General features: G+C 42.8%; 1 protein-coding gene and 1 long non-coding RNA gene across 17 annotated transcripts in view; one reads left to right on the forward strand and one right to left on the reverse strand.

Moving 5' to 3' along the window:
* The window catches only part of dlg2 (discs, large homolog 2 (Drosophila)), a 157,797-nt gene that overhangs the window by 24,503 nt on the left and 107,850 nt on the right, over positions 1 to 25,444 (reverse strand). For 15 of the 16 annotated variants that reach the window (XR_005693055.1, XM_040010575.1, XM_040010593.1 and 12 more), the window contains 2 exons: positions 21,568 to 21,723; positions 7,136 to 7,292 (listed from right to left, as the gene is read on the reverse strand). Coding sequence is in view for 15 of the 16 variants with exons in the window: in XM_040010575.1 (XP_039866509.1) it covers positions 7,136 to 7,292; positions 21,568 to 21,723 (313 nt within the window). In the remaining variant the exon portion in view is untranslated. The remainder of the gene's footprint in view (positions 1 to 7,135; positions 7,293 to 21,567; positions 21,724 to 25,444) is intronic. The other variant, XM_040010579.1, reaches the window with a different exon arrangement.
* On the forward strand, positions 8,488 to 23,778 carry LOC120720843. The gene is made up of 3 exons (XR_005693072.1): positions 8,488 to 8,576; positions 12,267 to 12,272; positions 23,712 to 23,778. It is a non-coding gene; the product is annotated as an uncharacterized LOC120720843 (long non-coding RNA).

Below are 25,444 nucleotides of genomic sequence, written 5' to 3' on the forward strand. Positions count from 1 at the left end.
CGGGCCAGAGTTTGACACCTATGAGCTAAACGATAAGAACAAGATCCGGGCTATCAACACCTACGTCCTGCCTGTGGTCAGGTACCCTGCTGGGATAATAAGTTGACCAAAGGAGGAGATAGAAGCCACTGACATCAAGACAAAGAAACTACTGACCATGCATGGAGGGCTTCACCCCAAGTCCAGAACCCTGAGGCTGTACGCTAGGTGTAAGGCAGGAGTAAAGGGACTGGTGAGTGTCAGTACCACGGTCCAGGATGAGACAAAGGAAATCCACAGGTACATCAGGAAGATGGCCCCAACCGACCGCGTGTTTAGTGAATACCTCAGCCAGCAGAAACACAGAAAAGAGGAGGAACCATCATGGAAGGACAGGGCCCTGCACGGTATGTACCACCGGCAGATAGCGGAGGTGGCTGAAATTCTACCAGTGGCTGGACAAAGCTGGACTGAAAGACAGCACAGAGGCACTAATCATGGCAGCACAGGAACAAGCTCTGAGCACAAGATCCATAGAGGCTGGGGTCTATCACACCAGGCAAGACCCCAGGTGCAGGCTGTGTAAAGATGCCCCAGAGACAATCCAGCACATAACAGCAGGGTGCAAGATGCTAGCAGACAGGGCATACATGGAACGCCATAACCAAGTGGCCTGCATAGTGTACAGAAACATCTGTGCCGAATATAACCTGGAAGTCCCGAGGTCAAAATGGGAGACGCCCCCAAGGAGAATGACCGAGCTAAGATTCGGTGGGACTTGCAGATATAGACGGACAATATAGTGGTGGCTAACCAACCGGACATAGTAGTGTTGGACAAGCAGAGGAAGGTGGACATCGTGATAGACATTGTGAAAGTGAATGACAGCAACATCAGGAAGAAGGAACACGAGAAGTTTGAGAAATACCAAGGTCTCAGAGAAGAGCTGGAGAAGATGTGGAGGGTGAAGGTAACAGTGGTCCCAGTGGTAATCGGAGCACTAGGGGTGAGTGGGGAATTTGTATATTTGTCTTGTCTTTTTTCTGATCTTGTCTGTTCTGGTAAATAATCTCTTAAAATCCAGAATAATCGTCTTTGTCTTTGTGGTGTTCAGAGCCGGTTGATATAGGCTCTGAACACAGGAATAATTAAAGCATGGGATGAAAGTCTATTTCAGAGAGAGGTTGAAAATTCTGGTGAAGACTGTGAACACAGTCCCTAAAAAATCTGACACTGTCAAGTCCAGATGTTTTCCTGGCGCCAACCCCTCTTAACATCCACTTTACATCCTGAACCTGTACAGTCAATGGTTGGGAGCTCAAAACTGGGACTTGGAAGGTGTTAATGGTTGAGACAGAATAGTGGATTACGGGGGAGGTGTCTCAAAGCGTGAGAAGTTCCTTTGCTAAGTGTGATGCTCGTGTCCATGACTGTGTTGGTCTGCCTCCTGAAGTTGACAATACGCTGGATACCCTACCAAAGGTTATTATGGGAGAGTTGATTTTCTATGCTCCAATTTTCCTGATTCCGCTCTTCAGGTCAGCTCTGGCAGCACTATATACTTCCCTGAAAGTGGAATTGTGGGCTTTGGGGACACGTTTGACAGCTTACAGGACCTTTGATTGGGAAACACACAGGTACATTTTTCTGCTGCTACATTTCCCACACAGAAGTTGATGGATAGAACAGCTTCTGTATGAACAGTCAAGTCCTTATTGCCAAAGACACTTGACTCAGAGGAATTGTGCTGCTTCTGTGTATACGTCTGTGGATGTATTCAGGGGAGAGGATCACAGAGAAGTGGTCAGACCGGCCTCTGTGTGGGAGATAACACACTCTGTGTTTTATGCTTGTATAAACTTGAGCCAAAGTGTTTTCCCCTCTGGTCACACATCTTACATGCTGGTAAAATCTAGGCAGGACAGACTCTAAGTTTGCCTGATTAAAATCACCCGCAGTAATATGTGTGCCGTTGGGTCCACTGTAGTAGTGTTTGTATGGTGTCTGCCAATAACGAGAGAGATGTACTAGTGTTAGCATTGAGTGGAATGTACAAAGCTGTCATTTGTCAGCATTTTGAGTTTAACTTTGTATTCTTGATTCTTTCCTTGGCATTATGAAGAAGATAAAAGTTCAAGTTTTATACGGTTTAATCTTGGTTTTAGTTCTTTTTATGTCTTTGAGTTTACTTGTGTTTCTGGTTGATGGTTTCTTGTCAGTTAGGTTCCTTTTGTGTCTTATCCTGGTGTCTCCTGTGAGAGTCTGTTGTGTCTGTGTGTTTGTTTCTCCTGACTCTGCTTTTCCTGTTTTATTTTGATAGTCCCTGTCTCATGTGCCTTGGGTTCAGTTTTGTTCCCCCTGTCTAAATTTTTGGACAGATTTCGCCTCCCCTATCATAAAGGATGGTCAAGTGTATCCTATGCTAAAGGAAGCACTCAAGCTTCATTATCGTGTCGTCCCTCAATACTGTTCTCCCTTGTTCCCTGGTTTTCTCTCTGATCCTAGTTTGTATTCCTGGTCCACTACATCTAAATGCTTTCTATTTAGCAGTCACACACAGTATGTTGCCCCAGGATACTTACCGGCCTTTTAAACTTATATATAAGTTCACCAGGGAGAATATGAAAAATAAAAAGTCTAGCCTTCTTAGGCTGTGAAATTTCCACCAGTAATGGGGGACATATGAAGTCAGTGTGTACAGTAAACACTGACTAATATTTAAGGTTAGATTCCCATCATCCAATGGAGCATATAGTGTCATCAGGACACTACAACACAGAGCAAACAGCTTCCCCACAGACATAGCAGCCATGGAAGTGGAGGAACGTTATATCAAAAAGGCCCTGAGTAAATCTAATTATCATAGATGGACATTTGTCAAAGTTGGGAAAGCACCTAAAAAAATCTCCAAGCAATCTAGGAGTAAAGAAGGACAGCTGCTGCCTAAGCAAAAATCCTTAATGATCCCTTCAGTGTCAGGAGTATCGGAATAGCTGAGAAGCATTTTCTCAAAAGGCAGCACCTCTGCTGTTTTCAAACCTCAAACAACACTACCACAAAAATTGGTACCCTGGCACAAAAAATGCAACGTTTAAATGAACAGAATGAGACAGCCTTTAAGATAGCTACAAGAGTGCCAAAAGGTGGATTTTGTCACTTTTGACTGTTGTTCATTCAGGACAGTAAACCTGAGCTTCAGGTGATTGGGGGAGATCAAGACTGTCTTCCTCTTTTTTTAAATTGCAAACTGTGGTCCAGTTGTTAGCAGAGGGAGGGAAGGCAAAGGACTGTAACCTCTAGAGATGCTGGTTTGGCAAAGGACTCATTGGATTGAGTTTCCTGGACACAATTTCCCTGAACAATGGATTGACATAGGATCATCATCCTTTAAGCCTGGAAGCTAGTAACAATAGTAACAAGTTCAGGGTTGTTGTTTTTTTTGAGGTGTAAAGGTAATGATACATCATCCTTTAGACTGGATTTACTCCATTATTCTGCCCCATGTATATCCATCATGTATTTAATGAGCTGTATGTCGTCTTCTGAAATCCCCACCTTCCGTTGCTACATAAAACAAAGTAGCGATGGTTTAGAAAATGTAGTTTTCTTTGGTCCCCTTCCCAATCAGACCAGGAGTGACATGTTTAGCTGGATGTTCTCCTTAAATTGTCTGAGTGGTGTCCAAAAAACGATGTGGAGGAAACCTGGTCTTGTTAGGAGAGACGGCATCCATCCCACTTTGGATGGAGCAGCTCTCATTTCTAGAAATATGGACAAATTTATTAAACCCCCCAAAACGCCTCTCTGCAGCTTCTCTCCTCCTGCTACCCCCCCAAAAACCCATCTCCATAGAGACTGTGTCAGCTCCCAAACAGACAGAAAACAAACTAAAAACCAGCAACAAACAACTTAAACATAAACAATCACAAAGAAAGAACAATACAGTATCCACATCTGTACCAAAGAGTAAAACAGTGAAATGTGGATTATTAAATATTAGGTCTCTCTCCTCCAAGTCTTTGTTAGTACATGACTTAATAATTGATCAACAAATTGATTTACTCTGCCTTACAGAAACCTGGTTGCAGCAGGATGATTATGTTAGTTTAAATGAATCAACACCCCCGAGTCATTCTAACTACCAGAAACCTCGAAGCACAGGCCGAGGGGGCGGTGTGGCAGCAATTTTTCACACCAGCCTATTAATTAATGAAAGACCAAGACAGACTTTTAATTCATTTGAAAGCCTGATGCTTAACATTGTCCACCCCAGCTGTAAAACTCAGAAACCAGTCTTACCTGTTATCATCTATCGTCCACCTGGGCCTTACACAGAGTTTCTCTCTGATTTCTCAGACTTTTTATCTAATTTAGTTCTGAGCTCAGATAAAATAATTATTGTGGGTGATTTTAACATTCATGTAGATGCTAAAAATGACAGCCTCAACATGGCATTTAATCTGTTATTGGACTCAACCTGGTTCTGCTGGAGGTTTCTTCCTGTTAAAAGAGAGTTTTTCCTTCCCACTGTCACCAAAGTGCTTGCTCATAGGGGGTCATATGATTGTTGGGGTTTTCTCTGTATCTATTACTTTAGGGTCTACCTTATAATGTAAAGCACCTTGAGGCGACTGTTGTTGTGATTTAGTGCTGTATAAATAAAAATGAATTGAACTGAATTCAATGGAAATGTGACTTTAATTCTGCAACATTAATTATTTTGATTTTAATTTAAATGTGTAAAACTAAATATTAGTGCTGTCAATAGATAAAAAAAATTAACTAATTAATCTCACAATTTTAATCGCAATGAACCGCAGTTACTTGATCAAAAGCCTGGTTACAATTACATTTTTTCAACTTTATATTTAAGCTTGTAACATACATTTATGCAATATAATGAAGTATAAACACAAAGAATGTTAAATGCTTAAATTCAAAGAGAATTTGAATAGTTTTCTTCAGTCTTTTAGCACAGGCTCTCTCCTGTGAAATGCAACTTTAAAAAAACAACAACTATATACTAATAGGTAACTATAAACTAATATATAATTATATCAAACTGCTGTCAAACAAAATATTTAAAATGTTTAATCAGATTCATCACAGGGTTACTTTGGATTAATTTTGATTAATCACGATTAAATATAATTTTTATTCAATATTAATCGCATTTCATTTTGCATGAGCAGACTCGAGAAAAGCAGTTTGTTGCAATCCACTTGGCGATTGCGTCAGTCAATATGTCCGAGGTCGACTTACTGAGTCTGCGATGCTCCGTGAGTGGTTTGTCCAAGCTGGGTGACGCGTTAGCCAAAGTGCTAGCAGCATCCTGGCTAACGTATGCTTCGCGTCAATGTGATATTTTAAGCAGGAAGTGCTTCAGTGAAAATTCCTTCTTGCACAACATGCATAAGACTTTATGTTGGTCGACTGTTCCGTCTTCTTGTTTTTTTAATACTCAAATTTCCCGTCGAGAGGGCCGATGTGCGTTTATCATCTTCCATATTGAGTTGAATGATTCAGCTGCCCGTCACTACCAGATCAACTGCCCATTTGCGCATGTGCGAAGGTAACTCTGCTTGGCCAAACTGCCCGAAATGAGTTAACAGAAACATTTTAGGGATTTAGAGTCATTCTGCACTCCAGATGCGTTAATTGCGTTAAAAATTTTAATCGCGTTGACCATGATGGCGGATTAATTTGTGTTAACGCGTTAATTTTGACAGCACTACTAAATACTTATTTTTTTTAAATCGCTGTAGTTTTAAAAGAGATGTTTTCCATTCTTATTTGATTTCAGCTGCCAAGCTGCTTCTGCTTCCTTTTGTTTAGAAGTTTAATCATGATCCACCACTAACGTGACAGATCGGGACTATTGACCGATGGGACTGGACTCTGGGTTTTAAAGCAGCCATGCTGTTGGTTTAGCAGAGCCTTTTGTAAAGGAGATTGTCTGGATGGCAGCACATGTTCAACATGTTTAATATAAAAAGTATCTTCACAGATGTGCAAGTTTTTTGCACAGCTGGATGTTTCCCTTCCTTGTTAGCTCAGAAAACACAGGTTCAATCATTTCCACAAAGAATTAAAAATTTTGAACAGTCAAACTACAACTCAGTCTTTGCAAGTCATCTTAGTCTACAAATAGGATAAGACCCTTTAGAAGTTTTATTTTTATTTTGGATGGCAGTTTTTTTTTTATTGTAGATGCATCAAATGGCTCTTTCCTGACAGTAGTTTTCAGAGACATGCCATGACTAGATGGTTATACATGTTTATTTGATTAAATCTCTGCATTCTTTGCAAATTTAGATTTAAAAACAATGTTTTAAAATAACTTGCAGACACAATCTTAACCCCTTCTCCTTCTTTCTTTCTGAAAGGCTTAGCCTCTATGTAATGCTATTTTTTACCCCTAATCCTCCCATGCTGCCGAATAGCCTAATTATCTGTGAGAGGTTCTGCTGGGTGTTTTCTTAATATTAGACAAATTAGCAGTCCTTTACTGTCCCTTTCCTAGCTTTCGCTGGCAATGAAGGAAATTTCTGTTTCGTCATTAATTATTAATTATTTTAACAATTAAAGCAATAAAGATGAAAAACACTAGTTTTGTATTTATAGCTGTCAATTACAAATGCACATATTTAATAGATTTAATTAAAAAATAACCTGCTAATAAACTATGACACACAGCACCTATCTGTTATCATACTGGAGCAATACTGCAGAAGAAAAAACCCACCATCCATTTGCTTTGAAAGTAAATCTAGGCCACCTGAACTATTGCACACTTTATCATTGTCCTTGGAACACACACATTTAACAAAAGTCAGCCTGTACTTGTGCAGAGCATTACAAAGAGATTCAGACTGCAACAAATAAAAACAGCTTATTTATTCAGATTTGTTTGTAAGCAGTTTGCATATTCAGTTCAATTCAGTCTATAAAAAACTGAATACAGCTGCCTCAGGATGCTTTATACTGTAAAGACCCTCAAATAGGGCTGCTATTGAGCTGTGAAGGTTTTTCATAATGAATTAAACCGCAGGTGACATCAGAATTTCTACATCAATAATTTCGGTAAAACTTAAACATATTTTGAAACATTACTATGTGTAAATCTCTGTGGATATAGTGGCTCTTGCATACTCACTGATAAAATCTGGTCACCTCGCCTCAGTTCTCCACTCAAGTCAGCGGGTCCTCCCGCAAGGATGAAGGAGACAAAGATGCCCTCACCATCTTCACCACCTACGATGTTGAAGCCCAAGCCCGTGGTACTCTTGTGGAGCACGACCTTCCTGGGTTCCCTGTGCAGACAGTTTAAATAATACATAAGCTCAGGGGAGTCAGTAGGTCTCAGCATCTTCAGCTCAGAAAGAAGACTAAAAGGTGGACAACAATTGCACAATTGCTCGAGTAAAGCTTTGTGCAGACACTGAAGCTCAGTGACTGCCAGAGCTCCACAGGGGGATAGTGCTCTACTTAGATCACTTGTCCCAATTTAGCGCTGACGAAAAAGGAGCCTCATCATATTACACACTTTCACACACTGGTTTGCTTGCTCTTTTGCTCCATCTGTCACAAACTTACAGACACTCGAATATACTAATGTATCTCAAAATATTTGAAGATTATGAGTACTGAATCTAAGGAGCTTGGAAAGAAAAGTGTCTGGACTTCTTTAAGTGGCTTGAAGATGTTTCACCTCTCATCCGAGAAGCTTCTTCAGTTCTAGTTCTTGTCCAGACACTTTTCTTTCCAAGCTCCTTAGACTACGATGACCTGGATGACTGACAACCTTCACAGACATGAACACTGAATATTGACAGTTGTCAAAATGATCATCGTTAATACCCTTCACAGGTATGGTAATCCACAGAAGGTCGTTGCTGAAAATGTTGGCTGTCTACAGAGTGCTGTATCAAAGCTTATTATTATAAAGTTAAAGTTGAGGGAAAACGTAGGAAAACGTGCACATTATTAATTGATCACAACCAGTTCAAGAAACTGGCAGGTCTGCGTTAACACAGCTGAGAGAGTAAAAGGTCTAAACATCCAGCTTTATGTGATTATAAATGTGATTAAAAGTGAGACCTTCTTATGTGATGAGAAGGATTTTAAATTATATTCTGGTTTTTAGCAGAAAACCAAATAGGACAAGCCAGTATAGGAGAAGTATATGCTCTATTTCTAGCCCTAGTCAATATTCTTGGGGCAGCATTTAGGAACTGCTACTGCGCAAGTGAAAGTAAGCATTCTGCACATTTGTTTATTATGCATATTCAGGGACATATCCTGGTCAGAAACGACTCTGCACGTTATGTCTTTAAGACATTCCTGCAGTTTAACTCATTGGTGTGTGTTATCTGGCTTCATGGACAGATAGAGCTGGGTGTCATCAGCATAGCAGTGTAAATGTATGCTATGTCTTCTAATGATGCTGCCTAAGGGAAGCATGTATAATGTAAACAGAATTGGTCCTAGCACTGAACCCTGTGGAACTCCATAATTAACCTCAGTGTGTGAAGAGGACTCTCCATTTACATGCACAAACTGGAGTCTATTAGATAGATATGATACAAACCACTGCAGTGCAGTACCTGTAATACCTACAGCATGTTCTAATCGCTCTAATAGGATATTATGGTCGACAGTATCGAATGCTGCACTGAGGTCTAGCAGGACAAGCACAGAGATGAGTCCACTGTCAGAGGCCATAAGAAGATCATTTGTAACCGTCACTAAAGCTGTTTCTGTGCTGTGATGAGCTCTGAAACCTGACTGAAACTCTTCAAATAAGCCATTCCTCTGCAGATGATCTGTTAGCTGTTTGACAACTACTCTTTCAAGGATTTTTGATATGAAAGGAAGGTTGGAGATTGGCCTATAATTAGCTAAGACTGCTGGGTCTAGAGATGCTTTTTGAGTAAAGGTTTAACTACAGCCAGCTTGAAGGCCTGTGGTACATATCCATTTGAGAGAATTTGATTCAATTCAGTTTTATTTATATAGCTTATTGTAAAGCTCCAAATTGCAACATTTTGAGAGAAGCCAGTTGAGTCTAATAACAGATTAAATGCTTTGTTGACTAAATCAACATTATCCAGAACCAACAGTTTCTCTGTTACTATCAATAACTCGCCGGTCTCCGTTTCTTCCTCTGTGAAAACTCTGGGTGTCATCCTCGACAGTACTTGTACACAGTAGTTGTACACATTTAAGGCTATTCATCATCTCTCCCCTCCATATCTCTCTGTTCTGGTTCAGATCACCGCCCCATTTCTGTGTCTCAGACCTTCTTCTTCTCTTTCTCTCTCTGTCCCCTCTCTTCGTCTTGCCACCATGGGGAGCAGGGCTTTCAGCTGCTCAGCTCCTCGACTCTGGAATTCCCGACCTCCTGATTTAAGAAATCTCACTTCCTTCTCTCTCTTTAAGTCCCAACTCAAAACTCACTTGTTCAAAACAGCTTATCCCACATAACCTCTCCACTCTGCTATTTACAGTGGCTTGCAAAAGTATTCAGCCCCCTTGAACTTTCTCACATTTTGTCACATTACAGCCACAAACATGAATCAATTTTATTAGAATTCCACGTGAAAGACCAACACAAAGTGGTGCACACGTGAGAACTGGAACAAAAATCAGACATGATTCCAAACATTTTTTACAAATAAATAACTGCAAAGTGGGGTGTGCGTAATTATTCAGCCCCCTTTGGTCTGAGTGCAGTCAGTTGCCCATAGACGTTGCCTGATGAGTGCTAATCACTAAATAGAGTGCACCTGTGTGTAATCTAATGTCAGTACAGATACAGCTGCTCTGTGACGGCCTCAGAGGTTGTCTAAGAGAATATTGGGAGCAACAACACCATGAAGTCCAAAGAACACACCAGACAGGTCAGGCATAAAGTTATTGAGACATTTAAAGCAGGCTTAGGCTACACAAAGATTTCCCAAGCCTTGAACATCCCACGGAGCACTGTTCAAGCCATCATTCAGAAATGGAAGGAGTACGGCACAACTGTAAACCTACCAAGACAAGGCCGTCCACCTAAACTCACAGCAGAACAAGGAGAGCGCTGATCAGAAATGCAGCCAAGAGGCCCATGGTGACTCTGGACGAGCTGCAGAGATCTACAGCTCAGGTGGGGGAATCTGTCCACAGGACAACTATTAGTCGTGCACTGCACAAAGTTGGCCTTTATGGAAGAGTGGCAAGAAGAAAGCCATTGTTAACAGAAAACCATAAGAAGTCCCGTTTGCAGTTTGCCACAAGCCATGTGGGGGACACAGCAAACATGTGGAAGAAGCTGCTCTGGTCAGATGAGACCAAAATGGAACTTTTTGGCCAAAATGCAAAACGCTATGTGTGGCAGAAAACTAACACTGCACATCACCCTGAACACACCATCCCCACTGTCAAATATGGTGGTGGCAGCATCATGCTCTGGGGGGGCTTCTCTTCAGCAGGGACAGGGAAGCTGGTCAGAGTTGATGGGAAGATGGATGGATCCAAATACAGGGCAATCTTGGAAGAAAACCTGTTGGAGTCTGCAAAAGACTTGAGACTGGGGCGGAGGTTCAGCTTCCAGCAGGACAACAACCCTAAACATAAAGCCAGGGCAACAATGGGATGGTTTAAAACAAAACACATCCATGTGTTAGACTGGCCCAGTCAAAGTCCAGATCTAAATCCAATCCAGAATCTGTGGCAAGACCTGAAAACTGCTGTTCACAAACGCTGTCCATCTAATCTGACTGAGCTGGAGCTGTTTTGCAAAGAAGAATGGGCAAAGATTTCAGTCTGTAGATGTGCAAAGCTGGTAGAGACAGACCCTAAAAGACTGGCAGCTGGAACTGCAGCAAAAGGTGGTTCTACAAAGTATTGACTCAGGGGGCTGAATAATTACACACACCCCACTTTGCAGTTATTTATTTGTAAAGAATGTTGGGAATCATGTATGATTTTCATTCCACTTCTCACGTGTGCACCACTTTGTGTTGGTCTTTCACGTGGAATTCCAATAAAATTGATTCATGTTTGTGGTTGTAATGTGACAAAATGTGGGAAAGTTCAAGGGGGCTGAATACTTTTGCAACCACTGTAAATTAGTTTTATGTCTTATGCTTGTATGATTATGTAAACTGCTTGCTTTTATGCTGCTTTTATTATTCTGCTGTGTACAGTGTCCTTGAGTGTTTTGAAAGGCACTTTCAAATAAAATGTATTATAATTATTATTATTATTATTATTATTGAGGCTGTCATTTTTAACATCTAGATGGATGTTAAAATCACCCACAATTATCTGAGCCGAGCACTAAATCAGATAAAAGTCTGAGAAATCAGACAGAAACTCAGGTGGGCAACAGAATAAAACTGTTTGACTTTTACAGCTAGGGTGGGCGAGGCTAAGCATCAGGGTTTCAAATGAATTACATCTCTGTCTGGGTTTTTGTTTGAATAAGAAGGTGCAGTGAAAAATTGCTGCCACACCCTCTCCTCGGCCTGTGCCTCAGGGATTCTGATAGTTACTATGACTCAGGAGTGTTTATTCATTTAAACTAACATAATCATTTTGCTCTAACCAGGTTTCTGTAAAGCAGAGTAAATCAATATGTTAATCGATTATTAATTCATGTACAAAAAGAGACCTAATGGTTAATAATCCACAGTTTGCTGTTTTACCCTTTGGTGCACTTGATGATACTAGATTGTTCTTTCTTTGTAATTTTTAATTTTAAAGCATTTCTTGATGATTTTCTTTGGTGGTCTAGGACAGACACAGTCTCTATGTGGAATGGGGTTTAGGGGAAATAACAGGAGTTAATCTATGGTGCTGCTTCCAGGTCCCAACTCTGGATAGTCATTTTGGGTAATTTAATAAATCTGGCCAGAAACAAGAGCTGCACCATTCATAGTGCAATGGATTCCTTTCTCCTAACATCAATAATCTATAAAGCCAGACAACCAGCAACTTAAGGAGAACATGCAGCGAAAGAAAAGTCTGACATTGTTTCCGGAAAGGTTACACACGATTCAGTATTCATGTTAGTGAACTCAGATTGATGGAACCATGTGTCACTACTGCTTGAATGATGATTTTCTGTAATTTGCCTTCATCTTCATTGCTGCTCTGGCCCCTGGAACACAATTCACTATGGACACATCTCCAGTTCAGTGACTCTGACCTCCACCGGTGATAATGGGCTTCATTTAGTACAGTATCAGTAATTACTAAAGGAGTAACTACACATCCTACATACTGAGCAGAAAGAGCAGGGACAGGTTTAGAGGCCATGCAGAGGGAAACACTATGACATATTGAAAACACTGTATACTTTTTACCACAAAAGCAGGGATATTATGATGTCATAGTAATTTTACCCTACCAATCAGTAGGGTAAAATTACTCATGTGTAGCATTTATACACCTATAACAACCACACATTTTTATGCACAAAATGAATATTATCATGTTTCCTGGCAAACACCAAGCAAATAATCTATGTTGACTTTTATATTGATGACCTAAATATTGCAGGAGATCAACAAAAATTGGCTAATTTTTAATTCAACCAGCCCCTTATTTATCATCTTTCATATACACAAGATCGACCACAGTTACTTCTCTCAGCATCATTGAGTAAATTGCTTTGACAACAGCAAGAAAAGACCAAACAATACTACAGCACTAGTTACAAAATTACAATACAGTAATTACAATCTGGAACAGATTCCAGATTTTCATCAGGATAATGATGAAATAATGAATACAGGATACATGATAGTTAGAGGAAGATCGTATTCTGACAGAATAAAATGACAAGTTGTCCATGGTTATTAGTGGAGTTTGCATAACACTGCTGCATGCAGCGTATTTCAGCCTGTTCTGCCTCTTATTTGTTTAATAGTGTTCTCTACCAAACATATTGAGCAAACATATTGGTTGAATGGTGCACTGTACAGGATATTCTCAATGACAATGTATCAATTGAAGGCTTCCAAACTGTTCGAGCTGACTGGGAAAGCTCTGCAATTGATAAGCAGTTCTTGTTAACAACATAACCTTCTGCACTAGCTCCACTGTCCCAGCTCAGACTCTCTGCTACCCAAATAACAAGCCATGGGCGACTAATGACATCAAAGACCTCCTCAATAACAAGGGGATGTTTTTCAGAGTGAGAAATAAAGTGGAGCTGAGAATGGGATTATTGAGCGGCAAGATCAGAGAAACTAAGAACAATAATAGGAGAAAGCTAGAGCAGAAACTCCAGCAAAACAGCAGAGAGGTCTGGAGTGTCATTAAGGATTCAAACCATCCAATAGAAGAGAAGCTGCTGGGGGACAGAGCCAGTGACTTGAATTTGTTCTTCAACTGATTTGATACTGCAGTCAATGCTCAGCTCCTACTGACTTAACTGTGGTGAGCCTGCAGTCCACAGCCACACCACTCTCTCTCCCTTTCTTTCTTCGCCTCCAGTGAAAAACCTGACACCTCTCCGCCACCCATCACTTTCATGTACGACCACGTTCAGAAACACTATACTCAGGTAAGTATGCATAACCAGATAGGATGAGTCCCAGCACAAGTACACACTGCAATAGTTCTACTCTCTTAATATCTCTTAATACAGAGGGGGACCTAAATTTTTACATCAAATAGATGATAACCTGCATATGTGTGTTTTCTTTTTACGTAGTTTATCCCCTGTAGAGAAGAAGTATGACAGTGATGACAAAAAACTCCTAGCCGTTAAACTAGCCCTGGAAGAATGGAGGCATTGACTCAAGAGGGCAGAGCAGTTATCACTGTAGAGGAGGGTGTAACTATTGCACTGTGCATTAGATGGAGGAGTTGTACAGGGAGATAACCACATGGAGATAACATCTGCCTTTCTGACATCACCTTAATAGAGTCCAGCTCCATCCTCACAAGATCACTGGCCTTGCGAATCCGTTTATTAAGTCTGTTGGCATTTGCAACCCTCTCTATGCAACAGCATAGAGAATGTGTACTCTGAGGTATTTATAGTCCACCACGATGTCCACATCTACCCTCTGGACTGAAAGAGGCGTCACTGGTTTCCTGGTCCTCCTCAAGTTAGAGTCAATTCTTTGTCTTTGTCACATTGAGCTGCAGGTGATTCTGCTTGCACCATGTTATAAAGGAGTCAACCACAGCCCGGTACTCTGTCTCTTCACCTTCACTGCTGCATCCAACCACAGCAGAGTCATGAGAAAACTTCTGAACATGGCAGGTTTCTTTGCAGTGGTGAAGTCTGTGGTTTAGAGGACAGCCCTTGTGGTGCCCCTGTGTTGCTGATCACCTTGTCAGACACACAATGTTGAGGACACACATATCATCAGTCTTTTAAGACTTCAGAAGTCAGTAATCCTGGGAACCACTGGGATGTCGCATCTTTGGTACAGGAACGAGGCCTGACATCTTCCACAGCACTGGGACCCTCTGCAGACTCAGACTCATCATGAACAGTTTATGAAAGACTCTATAAAGCTGGGGGGCACAGGCCTTGAAGACACAGGGACTCACCCTGTCTGGTCCAGCAGACTTGCCTGCACCCGTATGTTCTGGACACAAGAGAGGGGCTGAGCTGTCAAGTTATCACCGCCGGGTGGTGAGTTGGATCAGTTGGCGGGGGAGGATGCTGGACAAACCTGGCACATCAAATGTATAGTAAGGCCAGGCAGAGGCCCCGGTCCAAATGGACCATGTTCAGCACCTCGACTGCCAGACCCCCTCACTGAATTGCAGCCGCAAGGTGGTTGGTGCTTGTTGTGGTGGTAATGCCCAAACCAAATGGTGGACACCAGAGGTGAAGGGAGCCACAAGGCTGAAGAAGGAGTCCTTCCGGGCTTGGTTAATCTGTGGGACTTCAGAGGCAGCTGATAGGTACCGACAGGCCAAAAGGAATGCGGCTCAGGCAGTGGCTGAAGCAAAAACTAGTGGTGTGAGAGGACTTCAAAGAGGCCATGGAAAAAGACTTTCGGACTGCCTTGAAGAGATCCTGGCAAACCGTCAGGTGACTCAGGAGGGGAAAGTGGTGTTCTACATGCACTGTGTATAGTCTGGGTGGAGCACTGCTGACTTCAACTTTAAAATTGTCGGGTGGTGGAAGGAATACCTCAAGGACCTCCTTTATCCCACTGGCATGTCTTCTGTGGAGGAAGCAGAGTCTGGGGGCAAGGGGAAGACTCTTCTATCTCCAGAGGTTAGGTCACTGAGGCAGTTACACACCTCCTTGGCTGCAAGGTTCACCCTGAGTTCCTGTAGTCTCTGGATGTTGTAGGTCTTGACTGACACACCTCTGGAGACTTGCGTGGAGATCAGGGCGGTACCTCTGAATGGGAACCACCACCCCAGTCTGCAAATCTTTAAGAAGAGGGACTGGAGGGTGTATTCCAACTACAGGAGATCACACTCCTCAGCCTTCCTGGGAAAGTTTATGCCAGGGTGCTGGAAAGGAGAGTTTGTCCGTTAGTCAAATCTCGGAAACAGGAGGAACAATGTGGTTTTCGTCCTGGTCATGGATCACTGGACCAGCTCTTTATCTTCTCGAGGATACTTGAGGGCGTATGGGAGTTTGTCCAACCAGTCTACATGTGTTTTTTGGACTTGGAAAAGGCATTCAACCGTGTCTCTCGGAGTGTCAGTGGTGGGAGATGCTTCGGGAGTATGAGGTGTCTAGGATATTGCTATGGGCCATTCGATCTTTATACAACTGTTGCAAGAGCTTGGTCTGCATATCCGGCAATAAGTTTGACTTTTTTCCGGTAGGTGATGGACTCTGCCAGGGCTGCCCTTTGTCACAGATTCTGTTCATAATTTTTATGGACCGAATTTGTAGGCATAGCCAAGTGGTGGAAGGAATACCTCAAGGACCTCCTTTATCCCACCGGCATGTCTTCTGTGGAGGAAGCAGCGTCTGGGGGCAAGGGGAAGACTCTTCTATCTCCAGAGGTTAGGTCACTGAGGCAATTACACACCTCCTTGGCTGCAGGGCCCCTGGGGTGGATGAGGTTCACCCTGAGTTCCTGTAGTCTCTGGATGTTGTAGGTCTTGACTGACACACCTCTGAAGACTTGCGTGGAGATCAGGGCGGTACCTCTGAATGGGAACCACCACCCCAGTCTGCATATCTTTAAGAAGAGGGACTGGAGGGTGTATTCCAACTACAGGGGATCACACTCCTCAGCCTTCCTGGGAAAGTTTATGCCAGGGTGCTGGAAAGGAGAGTTTGTCCGTTAGTCAAATCTCGGAAACAGGAGGAACAATGTGGTTTTCGTCCTGGTCATGGATCACTGGACCAGCTCTTTATCTTCTCGAGGATACTTGAGGGCGTATGGGAGTTTGTCCAACCAGTCTACATGTGTCTTTTGGACTTGGAAAAGGCATTCAACCGTGTCTCTCGGAGTGTCAGTGGTGGGAGATGCTTCGGGAGTATGAGGTGTCTGGGACATTGCTATGGACCATTCGATCTTTATACAACTGTTGCAAGAGCTTGGTCTGCATATCCGGCAATAAGTTTGACTTTTTTCCGGTAGGTGATGGACTCTGCCAGGGCTGCCCTTTGTCACCGATTCTGTTCATAATTTTTATGGACCAAATTTGTAGGCATAGCCAAGTGGTGGAAGGCTTTCACTTGAGTGGCCTCAGAATCTCATCTCTGCTTTTCGCAGATGATGTGGTTCTGGTGACTTCATCAGGTGATAGTCTACAGCTTGCACTGGAACGGTTCACAGCCATTCAGCCAAGTGTGAAGCGGTGGGAATGAGAATCAGCACCTAAATCTGAGGCTATGGTCCTCAGCCGGAAAAGGGCGGAGTGCATCTCTGGGTCTTGTTCACGACTGACCAGAGAAGGGAGCGGGAGATCAACAGCCAGATTGGTGCTTCGTCTGCAGTGATGCGGACGCTGTACTGGTCCGTCATGGTAAAGAGAGAGCTGAGTGTAAAAAGCAAAGCTCTCAATTTACCAGTCGCTCTACGTCCCTACCCTCAGCTATGGTCATGAGCTGTGGGTAGTGACTGGAAGAAGGACATAACACATACAAGTGGCAGAAATGAGCTTCCTTCGAAGGGTGGCTGGCCTCTCTTTTAAGCCGGGCAGACACTGTGCGATTTTTTTCAGTCATGTTATTCAGCTCCTGCTCAAACTGTACGACTGAATCACAGGGGTTAGAAGTTCGTAGGTCATAATGCAGGGTCTCACACTATACGGCCCGATGCTCTTATGCCACCTGAGTGCTCACACTGTGCATCTATAATATGAAGTGGTAATATGAAGCTTATAACACAAAATCTGTCTCTCACTCTCCCTCCCTCTCTCTCTGTCTTTCACTCACACAGACACACACCACCACCATCAACTTTGCTAAATCGCTAATGAAAAACATTGACCAGGCAGGTGCAATTCAGCAGCAATGTCCATCCAGCTCTTTTCACGGTTGTTGTGGTCGTGATAATTTTGTGAGGCCACATCGAAAAGGCTCGGATGAGCTTGCAAAAGTTCTACAAGTTGTGCCTCCATCGCTTGTGTCCAGATCACTCTGCACTGCCATGCTGCTCCATCTTTTTCACTTCCATTTCTGTGTTTGTCCATGTGCAGCATGAGGGTTTTGTTGACACCCTCATGAGGGGCGACAGGATTTCAAACAGGTTTGATTTTCTTGCGACGATACGATTGCTGATCGGGAGCTGGTCGTGAGGTGTTAATCGCTTCTCGTTACCCCATGTATATTACACGATGATGCACAACTCACGATTAAGGCGAAACTCAGGCCGATACTTAAAACGACTGAATAATCATCTCTAAATGGGCCAAAAATTGCACAGTGTATGCCCACCTTAAGAGACAGTTCAGCCATCTGAAGTGGCTCAAAGTAGAGCCGCTGCTCCTCCACATCAAAAGGAGCCTGTTCAGGTGTTTTGGGCACCTGACAAGGATGCTTCATTTACAGATATAAATGGGCATTACCTGCATAGCAATAAAAATGTATGCCATGTCTTCAAATTATACTGCCAAAGGGAAGCATGTATAGTAGTGGTGCAACGGATCACGGTTGATCCGTAATCCGAACCGATCCCACTCCACGGTTCGGCACGCATGTGATCCAAAGATTCGAAAAAGAAGAAAAGAAAAAAAATATGTGTATGGTGGCGTGGTGGGTCTGTCAAGCAATAGTTATGGTCAGCGCTAGCGAAGTGGAGTGGAGTGAGTGGAGGAGCAGAGGAGTTTGCAGTATTTAAGCAGCACTCTGCTGCCCAATCCGACCGGGCTAAAGCTATTACAAAAGCTATTGGGGTGTTTAGCTGCAGACGGGAGGCCGTATTCCTTTGTGCAAAACAAGGGGTTTAAACTAGGATGAACGAGCCACGCTATGATATCTCGTTGCGCGTCCACTTTAGTGGCAAGATCGTTCCAAGCATGTATGAGCAGGAAAAGATTTAAGTTATGGCTGAAATGTCCCAGGCATCTTCTGTTGCCCTAACTACTACAAATGGGTGGACCTCCGGGACAACGGAAAGCTACGTGACCGTGACCGCTCACATCACAGCAGAGTGCAATATAATGAGCGATATGTATTATTGTAGGGTCTACCTTACAATATAAAGCGCCTTGAGGCGACTGTTGTTGTGATTTGGTGCTTTATAAATAAAATTGAATTGAATTGAATTGAGTGGTAGATACAAAGCCCTATACTGCCCCATATTGAACCATATTTTTTTTTAATACTTGCGTGGAATGAATCTTGAGTTGAATGTTTTAACAGGCAAAAAATACTTCAATAAGTAAATGTTCAATTTTTGTCTTTTTTCTTTTTTTGCTGATCTGAAAATTGATCGGATCCGTGACTTAAAACTGTGTGTCACGGTCCGGGGCAGCGGCCGTGTGAAGAGTGGAAAGGAGGACTCAGATGCAGCACTTACTCAAATGTGAAGGCGATTTATTGATAATACCAAACATAAAGTGGAGATGGCAAAACAGAACTAAGGATGAACTAAACTGGGCGAAACTACACAAAGGAGTGGCAAACCTGAACATGAAGGGAGAACAGCAGGGAGAGCACGCAGGGGATTTCACAGGGTATGAACACAGACGACGCGACGAGGAACAGAGGCAAACACACACTATAAGTACACAGAGAGACACTGGGAAATCACACACAGGTGGGAGACACAGCTGGACCTGATTAACCTGACGAGACAGGGGAACACTAACACCAGGGACCAATAGAGGGAGCACAACCCCAGAACCCCGTATCTAATTCCCAAAACACAAACCATCCCAAAACAGCCACGAATAATAATGAAAGTAATAACAATAAAGAACACAAACACAAAGTCACTGAGTCATGGCCGCAGGACCATGACACTGTGATCCGATTCAATTCAATTCAATTCAATTCAATTCAATTTTATTTATATAGCGCCAAATCACAACAAAAGTCGCCTCAAGGCGCTTCATAGATACAGAGAAAAACCCAACAATCATATGACCCCCTATGAGCAAGCACTTTGGTGATAGTGGGAAGGAAAAACTCCCTTTTAACAGGAAGAAACCTCCGGCAGAACCAGGCTCAGGGAGGGCCATCTGCTGTGATTGGTTGGGGTGAGAGAAGGAAGACAGGATAAAGACATGCTGTGGAAGAGAGACAGAGGTTAATAACAGATATGATTCAATGCAGAGAGGTCTGTTAACACATAGTGAGTGAGAAAGGTGACTGGAAAGGAAAAACTCAATGCATCATGGGAATCCCCGGCAGCCTACGTCTATTGCAGCATAACTAAGAGAGGATTCAGGGTCACCTGGTCCAGCCCTAACTATATGCTTTAGCAAAAGTTTGAAGCCTAATCTTGAAAGTAGAGATAGTGTCTGTCTCCCGAATCCAAACTGGAAGCTGGTTCCACAGAAGAGGGGCCTGAAAACTGAAGGCTCTGCCTCCCATCCGATCCGAACCGTGAGATTTTTGATCCCTTGCACCACTAATGTATAGTGTAAAGAACCACCAAGGTTCTATGAAATTCTATGAAAGTTCAACTGAGCCAGTTGAAAATATCCATATTAGCTGAGCCCTGCATTTGCCACAGATCACTGTGGCACAGATCAATTACCCAGCTTAAAATGTAAAATGGATTTTGGATGTTATGGATGTTAAATCTGAAAAGCCTATGTCACCTCCTTCTAGAGCTACCACATTCACAAGATCTTCAGAAAATTTTATCTCTGACGTTGAGGTTGAGGCCACTGAGATTCAAACTTGTTAGAGATTTTTAATAGAAACACATATGGTATTTTAAAAGTCCAGGGTGACATCTTTCTCAAGTTATCGTGGTAACAAGAGCTTTAGAAACATGACCTTGAGGTCAAAGTCCTTATGAGCCTGTGTGCAAGTTCCTCACCAACAATCGAATTTGAACACTACCAACAGCTATCTACTATCTTAGAAAACAAAATGCACAATGACATTCAGAAACCAGACACTCAAGCAAGAACAGAGCAGAAAGTGGAAAAAACAACAGGACATAGGGTTGTTCACATGCTGGCTACACGGGACAGCAAACACACCCAGAGCCCAGGATACCAGCCGACACAACCGAGAGGGGGCAGGGGTGGCACCCATCCCCGTCACCCCTGCCATCTCCTGGCAGAGCAGAAGGTGCCCACCCCACCCCAGAGGGGTGAACACAGGACTCAGACACAAATTCCTCCAGGAGGACCCCGGACATGCACCGTGCTGGCCAACACAGCACACGGGGGAGCGAAAGGAATGGGGAACGAGAAAAGGGGAAGTCCCCATGCATCCATGACCTACATCGATCCATTCCAGCTAAGGCAGAAGGGGGAGGCACAGTGCCTCAGGCAGCGATCTTTTAGTCTCAGTAAGGACTCAGTTTCAGGACCACCCTGCTCACCTCTGTCCAGCTCAACAGCCTTACCAGCAGTCTATTTCCATTTTGACTTATAATCTGCCTCTAAGTAAATAAAATCGTAAATATATGTTTGTGTCCTGTTCTTGGTTCCCTTTGCCTGGCTGTGGCAGTCAATGAGTTAGTAATGGAAGGCCATGAGTAAGTAACTTGTGACTGTAAGTTAGAAGAGTGTTGCCAAAAATATTGGTTATTGCATTTCCAAACGTTTCTACACCATGGCCATCAGTTATTGATATTGTGGCTATGTATTAATAACTTGTGGCCACAAGAGCTATGTATTATAACAATACATGTTTTTTCCACTAATGTCAGCAGAGGACTCCTTACCCTCTGCTTACATTAGCTACCTTACTCAAACACATCTTTATTTTCCTCCATCTTCGGTCTAACTTTGATAATGAATAAGGTCATGACCCTGAAAAGTCAATGTCCTAAAGAAAGAGAGAACAGCAGAAAGGAGGAAGGCTTGAGAAAAACAATATCACGACAAGGTTCCCAAGGGAGTAAACAACAAATGCATTAGAAGAAATAAGGTAATTATATAATAACATGGCATGCTATTCATATAGTTAGATGGGATACAAGTGGTACAGTGCAGAAAGGTAGTGAGGGTGGTGGTTGAAAGTACCTGGTGATATCCAAGTCAGGAAACAGACTTAAGATATAGTTAGGGAGTGGGGCAGAGTGGAAGATGCTTTTGTCACACTCCACTGAGGAATAGTGTCGGGGGGAGGGCACTTTGTCACTTAGTTTGTTCACAGTGCTGTAAACTGGCTCAGGAGGCCTATATTGAAGCGAGAGACAAGAGCAGAGAGATTAGTGTCCAGAGGCAGAGGTGGAATAGAGGTGGAGCAGATGGAGTACAATAGACTGGCATAAATACATAGGTGAAAGATGGGAAGAAAACACATAACGCACCTTGAGATGTGGCTAAAAGGGGAAAAAATACTGTACACACTGAGAAGTCTTACTGGTCAACACACCCGATCTAGGGGTGTCATGCGTTGCACACTTACTAATTCATAGTAACACAAATTTTTACTTAATTACAAACTTAAATGGTCAACAGTTCACTTCCACAAATCCACTTGATTTCTTATTGAGTAATAGTGTCACTTTGATCCATGTCCTCCACAGAATTATATATTTACACATTTATACTTTGTTAGGTATGTCTGTTCAGTTGCCTATTGTAATCACATGGCAGCAAATCAGTACATATGTGGTCAAGATGGTCATTTTAAATTGATTTTAATTACTTTGAATGTAGCATGGTTGATAGCGCCAGACAATTTGAATTAAGGAACCGGCTGTTCAAACCCCACAAGGCTGCCCGCTGGGATTGGAACGATGGGAAGAGGCGTGAGTTTCTCAAAATGGGCTCATTGAGTCAGCACGGAGAAGATCTTGGAGAACGCACGGCTGCCGTGAACAATCAGAACAAGACCTCTGAGTGAAAAACTGGATTACATCTGGAGGGGCTAGCTCGAATAACACCTTTGAGCGCAAATTCGATCACATCTTGGGGAAGTGCACTGCGGTCGTGAGTTCTCAGAACCTGCTCTTTGAGCAAAAAGAACGACAACATCACGGAACATAAGTTTGGATAACATCATGGAAAAGCTCGCGGCTCTCCAACGGGAGATTGAGAGACCAGTGTTGGACTGTAGAACAGCTTTCAAATTCATATGAGCTGTTCGCATTAAAGTAAAAAGCACCATCACTTCATGCGGATACCACTTCGGCGCCAGCTGCAGCCTCAAGGCTGGAGCTGAACAACAACACCCTGATAACGACCGTGTTTAGACTGTTCCCCCCATTCCATGCAAGGCCACCTGGGTTGGCTGGAAGACTGTTTACTTAGCCTGGCAGGGCGAAGGACACTGTCTCAGCTGAGCTCTGGACACACACACACACACACACACACACACACACACACACACACACACACACACACACACACACACACACACACACACTGATATGCACACACTGATCCCCCCTCCCTTTCCAAACGCCTTCGATGCTTGTCCCCTCCCGGGGAAGATGGCGGTCGACTGGACCAGCGCAGACATGCTGCAGGACCGGATGCGCTGTCTACACCGGCTCTCTCTTACCCTTTACCCGCCCCTGTTGCTTGTCTTGTGTTTCTATGGTGTATTGATAGTCATGTGCTTTTTGTGCTGAGGTGTTTTTTCTGTTATCAAACTGTTCTCCCACTAGGAGCTCAGTCTGAGTGGAGTTTTTTTTCTCCTCCTCTCACCTCGTGTTATGTATTTTCGTTGTTTTTTTCCTATCAGCCTACCTTTCTGACATGTCTCCCCAATGTGATGTTTGTGTAAAGTTGGTCTTTTTAATTTAACAAGTAATCAGAAATAATGTGTTACTGCCCATCTCTGCTAGTATATCTATATATGATTTCTGGTAATGGTTAATCGTATATAACTTGAATCAAATATAATTAAGTATAAATCAAATTAATATAGTGAAGGAGAACATGTAACACATTTAATGGAATAACTGTAATGCTTGAATTTTGACCAGATTTTTGTGTTTGTTGAGATTCAAAGAGGAAGTGCAGTAGAGTCTAAGGAGCTTGGAAAGAAAAGCGTCTGGACTTCTTTAAGTTTCCTGAAGACGTTTCTTCTCTCATGTGAGAAGCTTCTTCAGTTCCAAGGTCAAATGGTGGAGAGTCCCAGATTTAAGTCCAAGGGGACACACGAGCAAAATGGAGTCTATTAGGTAGAAATGATACAAACCACTGCAGTAAAGTACCTGTAATACCTACAGCGTGCTCTAATCACTCTAATAGGATATGATGGTCGACAGTATCGAACGCTGCACTGTCCACAAATTATATCAGTCTCCATTGAAACCAGCAACCATTCAGTCCTAAGGACAGTACATGTTACCCCAAGATAACGAGTGATATTCTGATGTCAGCTCTGTTTCAGCTCTTCACTAGAATTTCATTAAAGGACGAAACACATCAACGGCATTGTTGAGAAAGGCAGGATTGAAAGAGACTGAATTCTGAACTCATTGCATGTGACTCATTACTCCTCTGTTTATGTAAGCCTGTGTTTGCCTTTGCCCTCTGTCATGTTGTACCTCCTCATGTGTGCAAGTCTCTCTGCATTTCTAGTTTCCTGTTGTTTGAGTTTTCAGGTCCCAGTGTTTTGTTTCTAGTTTCCATTTTTTCCAGTTTAGTTTGTTTTTTGTGAGTTTATATTTTGCACTATTTTCCCAGAAATAAAGCTGCTACCTTTAGTTTTGCCAGAGCTGTGGCTGCAAGGTGGTTAGTGCATGAATTTCTCCGAACCAGATGGGTGACACTGATTCTGATTCTGTGACTCTTTCTTTTGCCAATAAGAAAGAGTCATGTTCAGTCTTGGCTAGCCTGTGGAACTACAGACGTAGCTGAAGGGTACCACCACACCAAACAGAATCTATTCTGATTGGAAGCTGAAGAAAAAACTTGTGTGTTGGAAGAGTTCGATGAGGTCATGAAGAAAGACTTTCGGTCTTCCTTGAAGTGATTCTATCAAACTGTCAGATGGGATTCAGAATTTGTAAGCGGTGCTCTATTCACAAGGTGTATACTGGGAGTGGGGCACCGCTGACCTCAAATGAAGCCGTAATCGGACGATGGAAAGATATTTCCAGGAACTCCTCAATACCACTGAAACTGAAGCAGAGTCTTGGGATGAGGGGGACGAATCTCCCATCAGGTAATGGTGAAGAGAGAGCTGAGCATAAATGTGAAGCTGACAATTTACAGTCAAACTACGTCCCTACTGTCACAGATGGTCAGAAGCGCTGGGTAGTGACAGAAAGAATAAGATCACAGACACAAGCGGTGGAAATGGGCTTTCTTCGATAGGTGGGTGATCTGTCTCTTACAGATAGGGTGAGGAGTTTAGCCATCTACATGGAAACCTTAAGGGATCTCAATACTGCATAATCACATTTCAACTAGGGGTGGGAAATGAATTTTAATTGCGATTATTTAATTTGAAAAAAGTAATGTGTAAAAAAAAAAGCATTTAATTGCACTTTGCATTTCAAGCAAAGGGGAACTTTTGTCAATGCACGATTTCCTGCTATACCGATTACACTGATGCACATATCAGAGCTATAAAGAATCAGAAGAAAGTGGTTTGCTAGGACTGATCGGAGACAAATTTCACTTCAAAAGACTACTGGAAGACTAATGGATTGCTCTGGACTGTAGCCCACTATAAGTGGTAGAAGATAGGGGATTAGAAAATGTGCTACAGTTAGCGTAAGGTGATCCAACTTTCCAACTGCCGTGCTAAAAGACTATTTCAAGTCAAATCCAACACCTTTATGACACTGAAAAGCAAAATTTGATGCATTACAAACAGCCCTGCTAACATGGAGGTGGAGCAGGGCATCTCCTAATTGGAAGGTTGGTAGGTTAATCCACGGCTGCTCCAGCCTCCAGACGGCATGCCTTTTTTTTTGTTTTGGTCTTTGGCTCT

The sequence above is a fragment of the Simochromis diagramma genome, unplaced genomic scaffold (assembly GCF_900408965.1).
Source record: "Simochromis diagramma unplaced genomic scaffold, fSimDia1.1 OVJJ01000123.1, whole genome shotgun sequence".
NCBI classification, from domain to species: Eukaryota; Metazoa; Chordata; class Actinopteri; order Cichliformes; family Cichlidae; genus Simochromis; species Simochromis diagramma.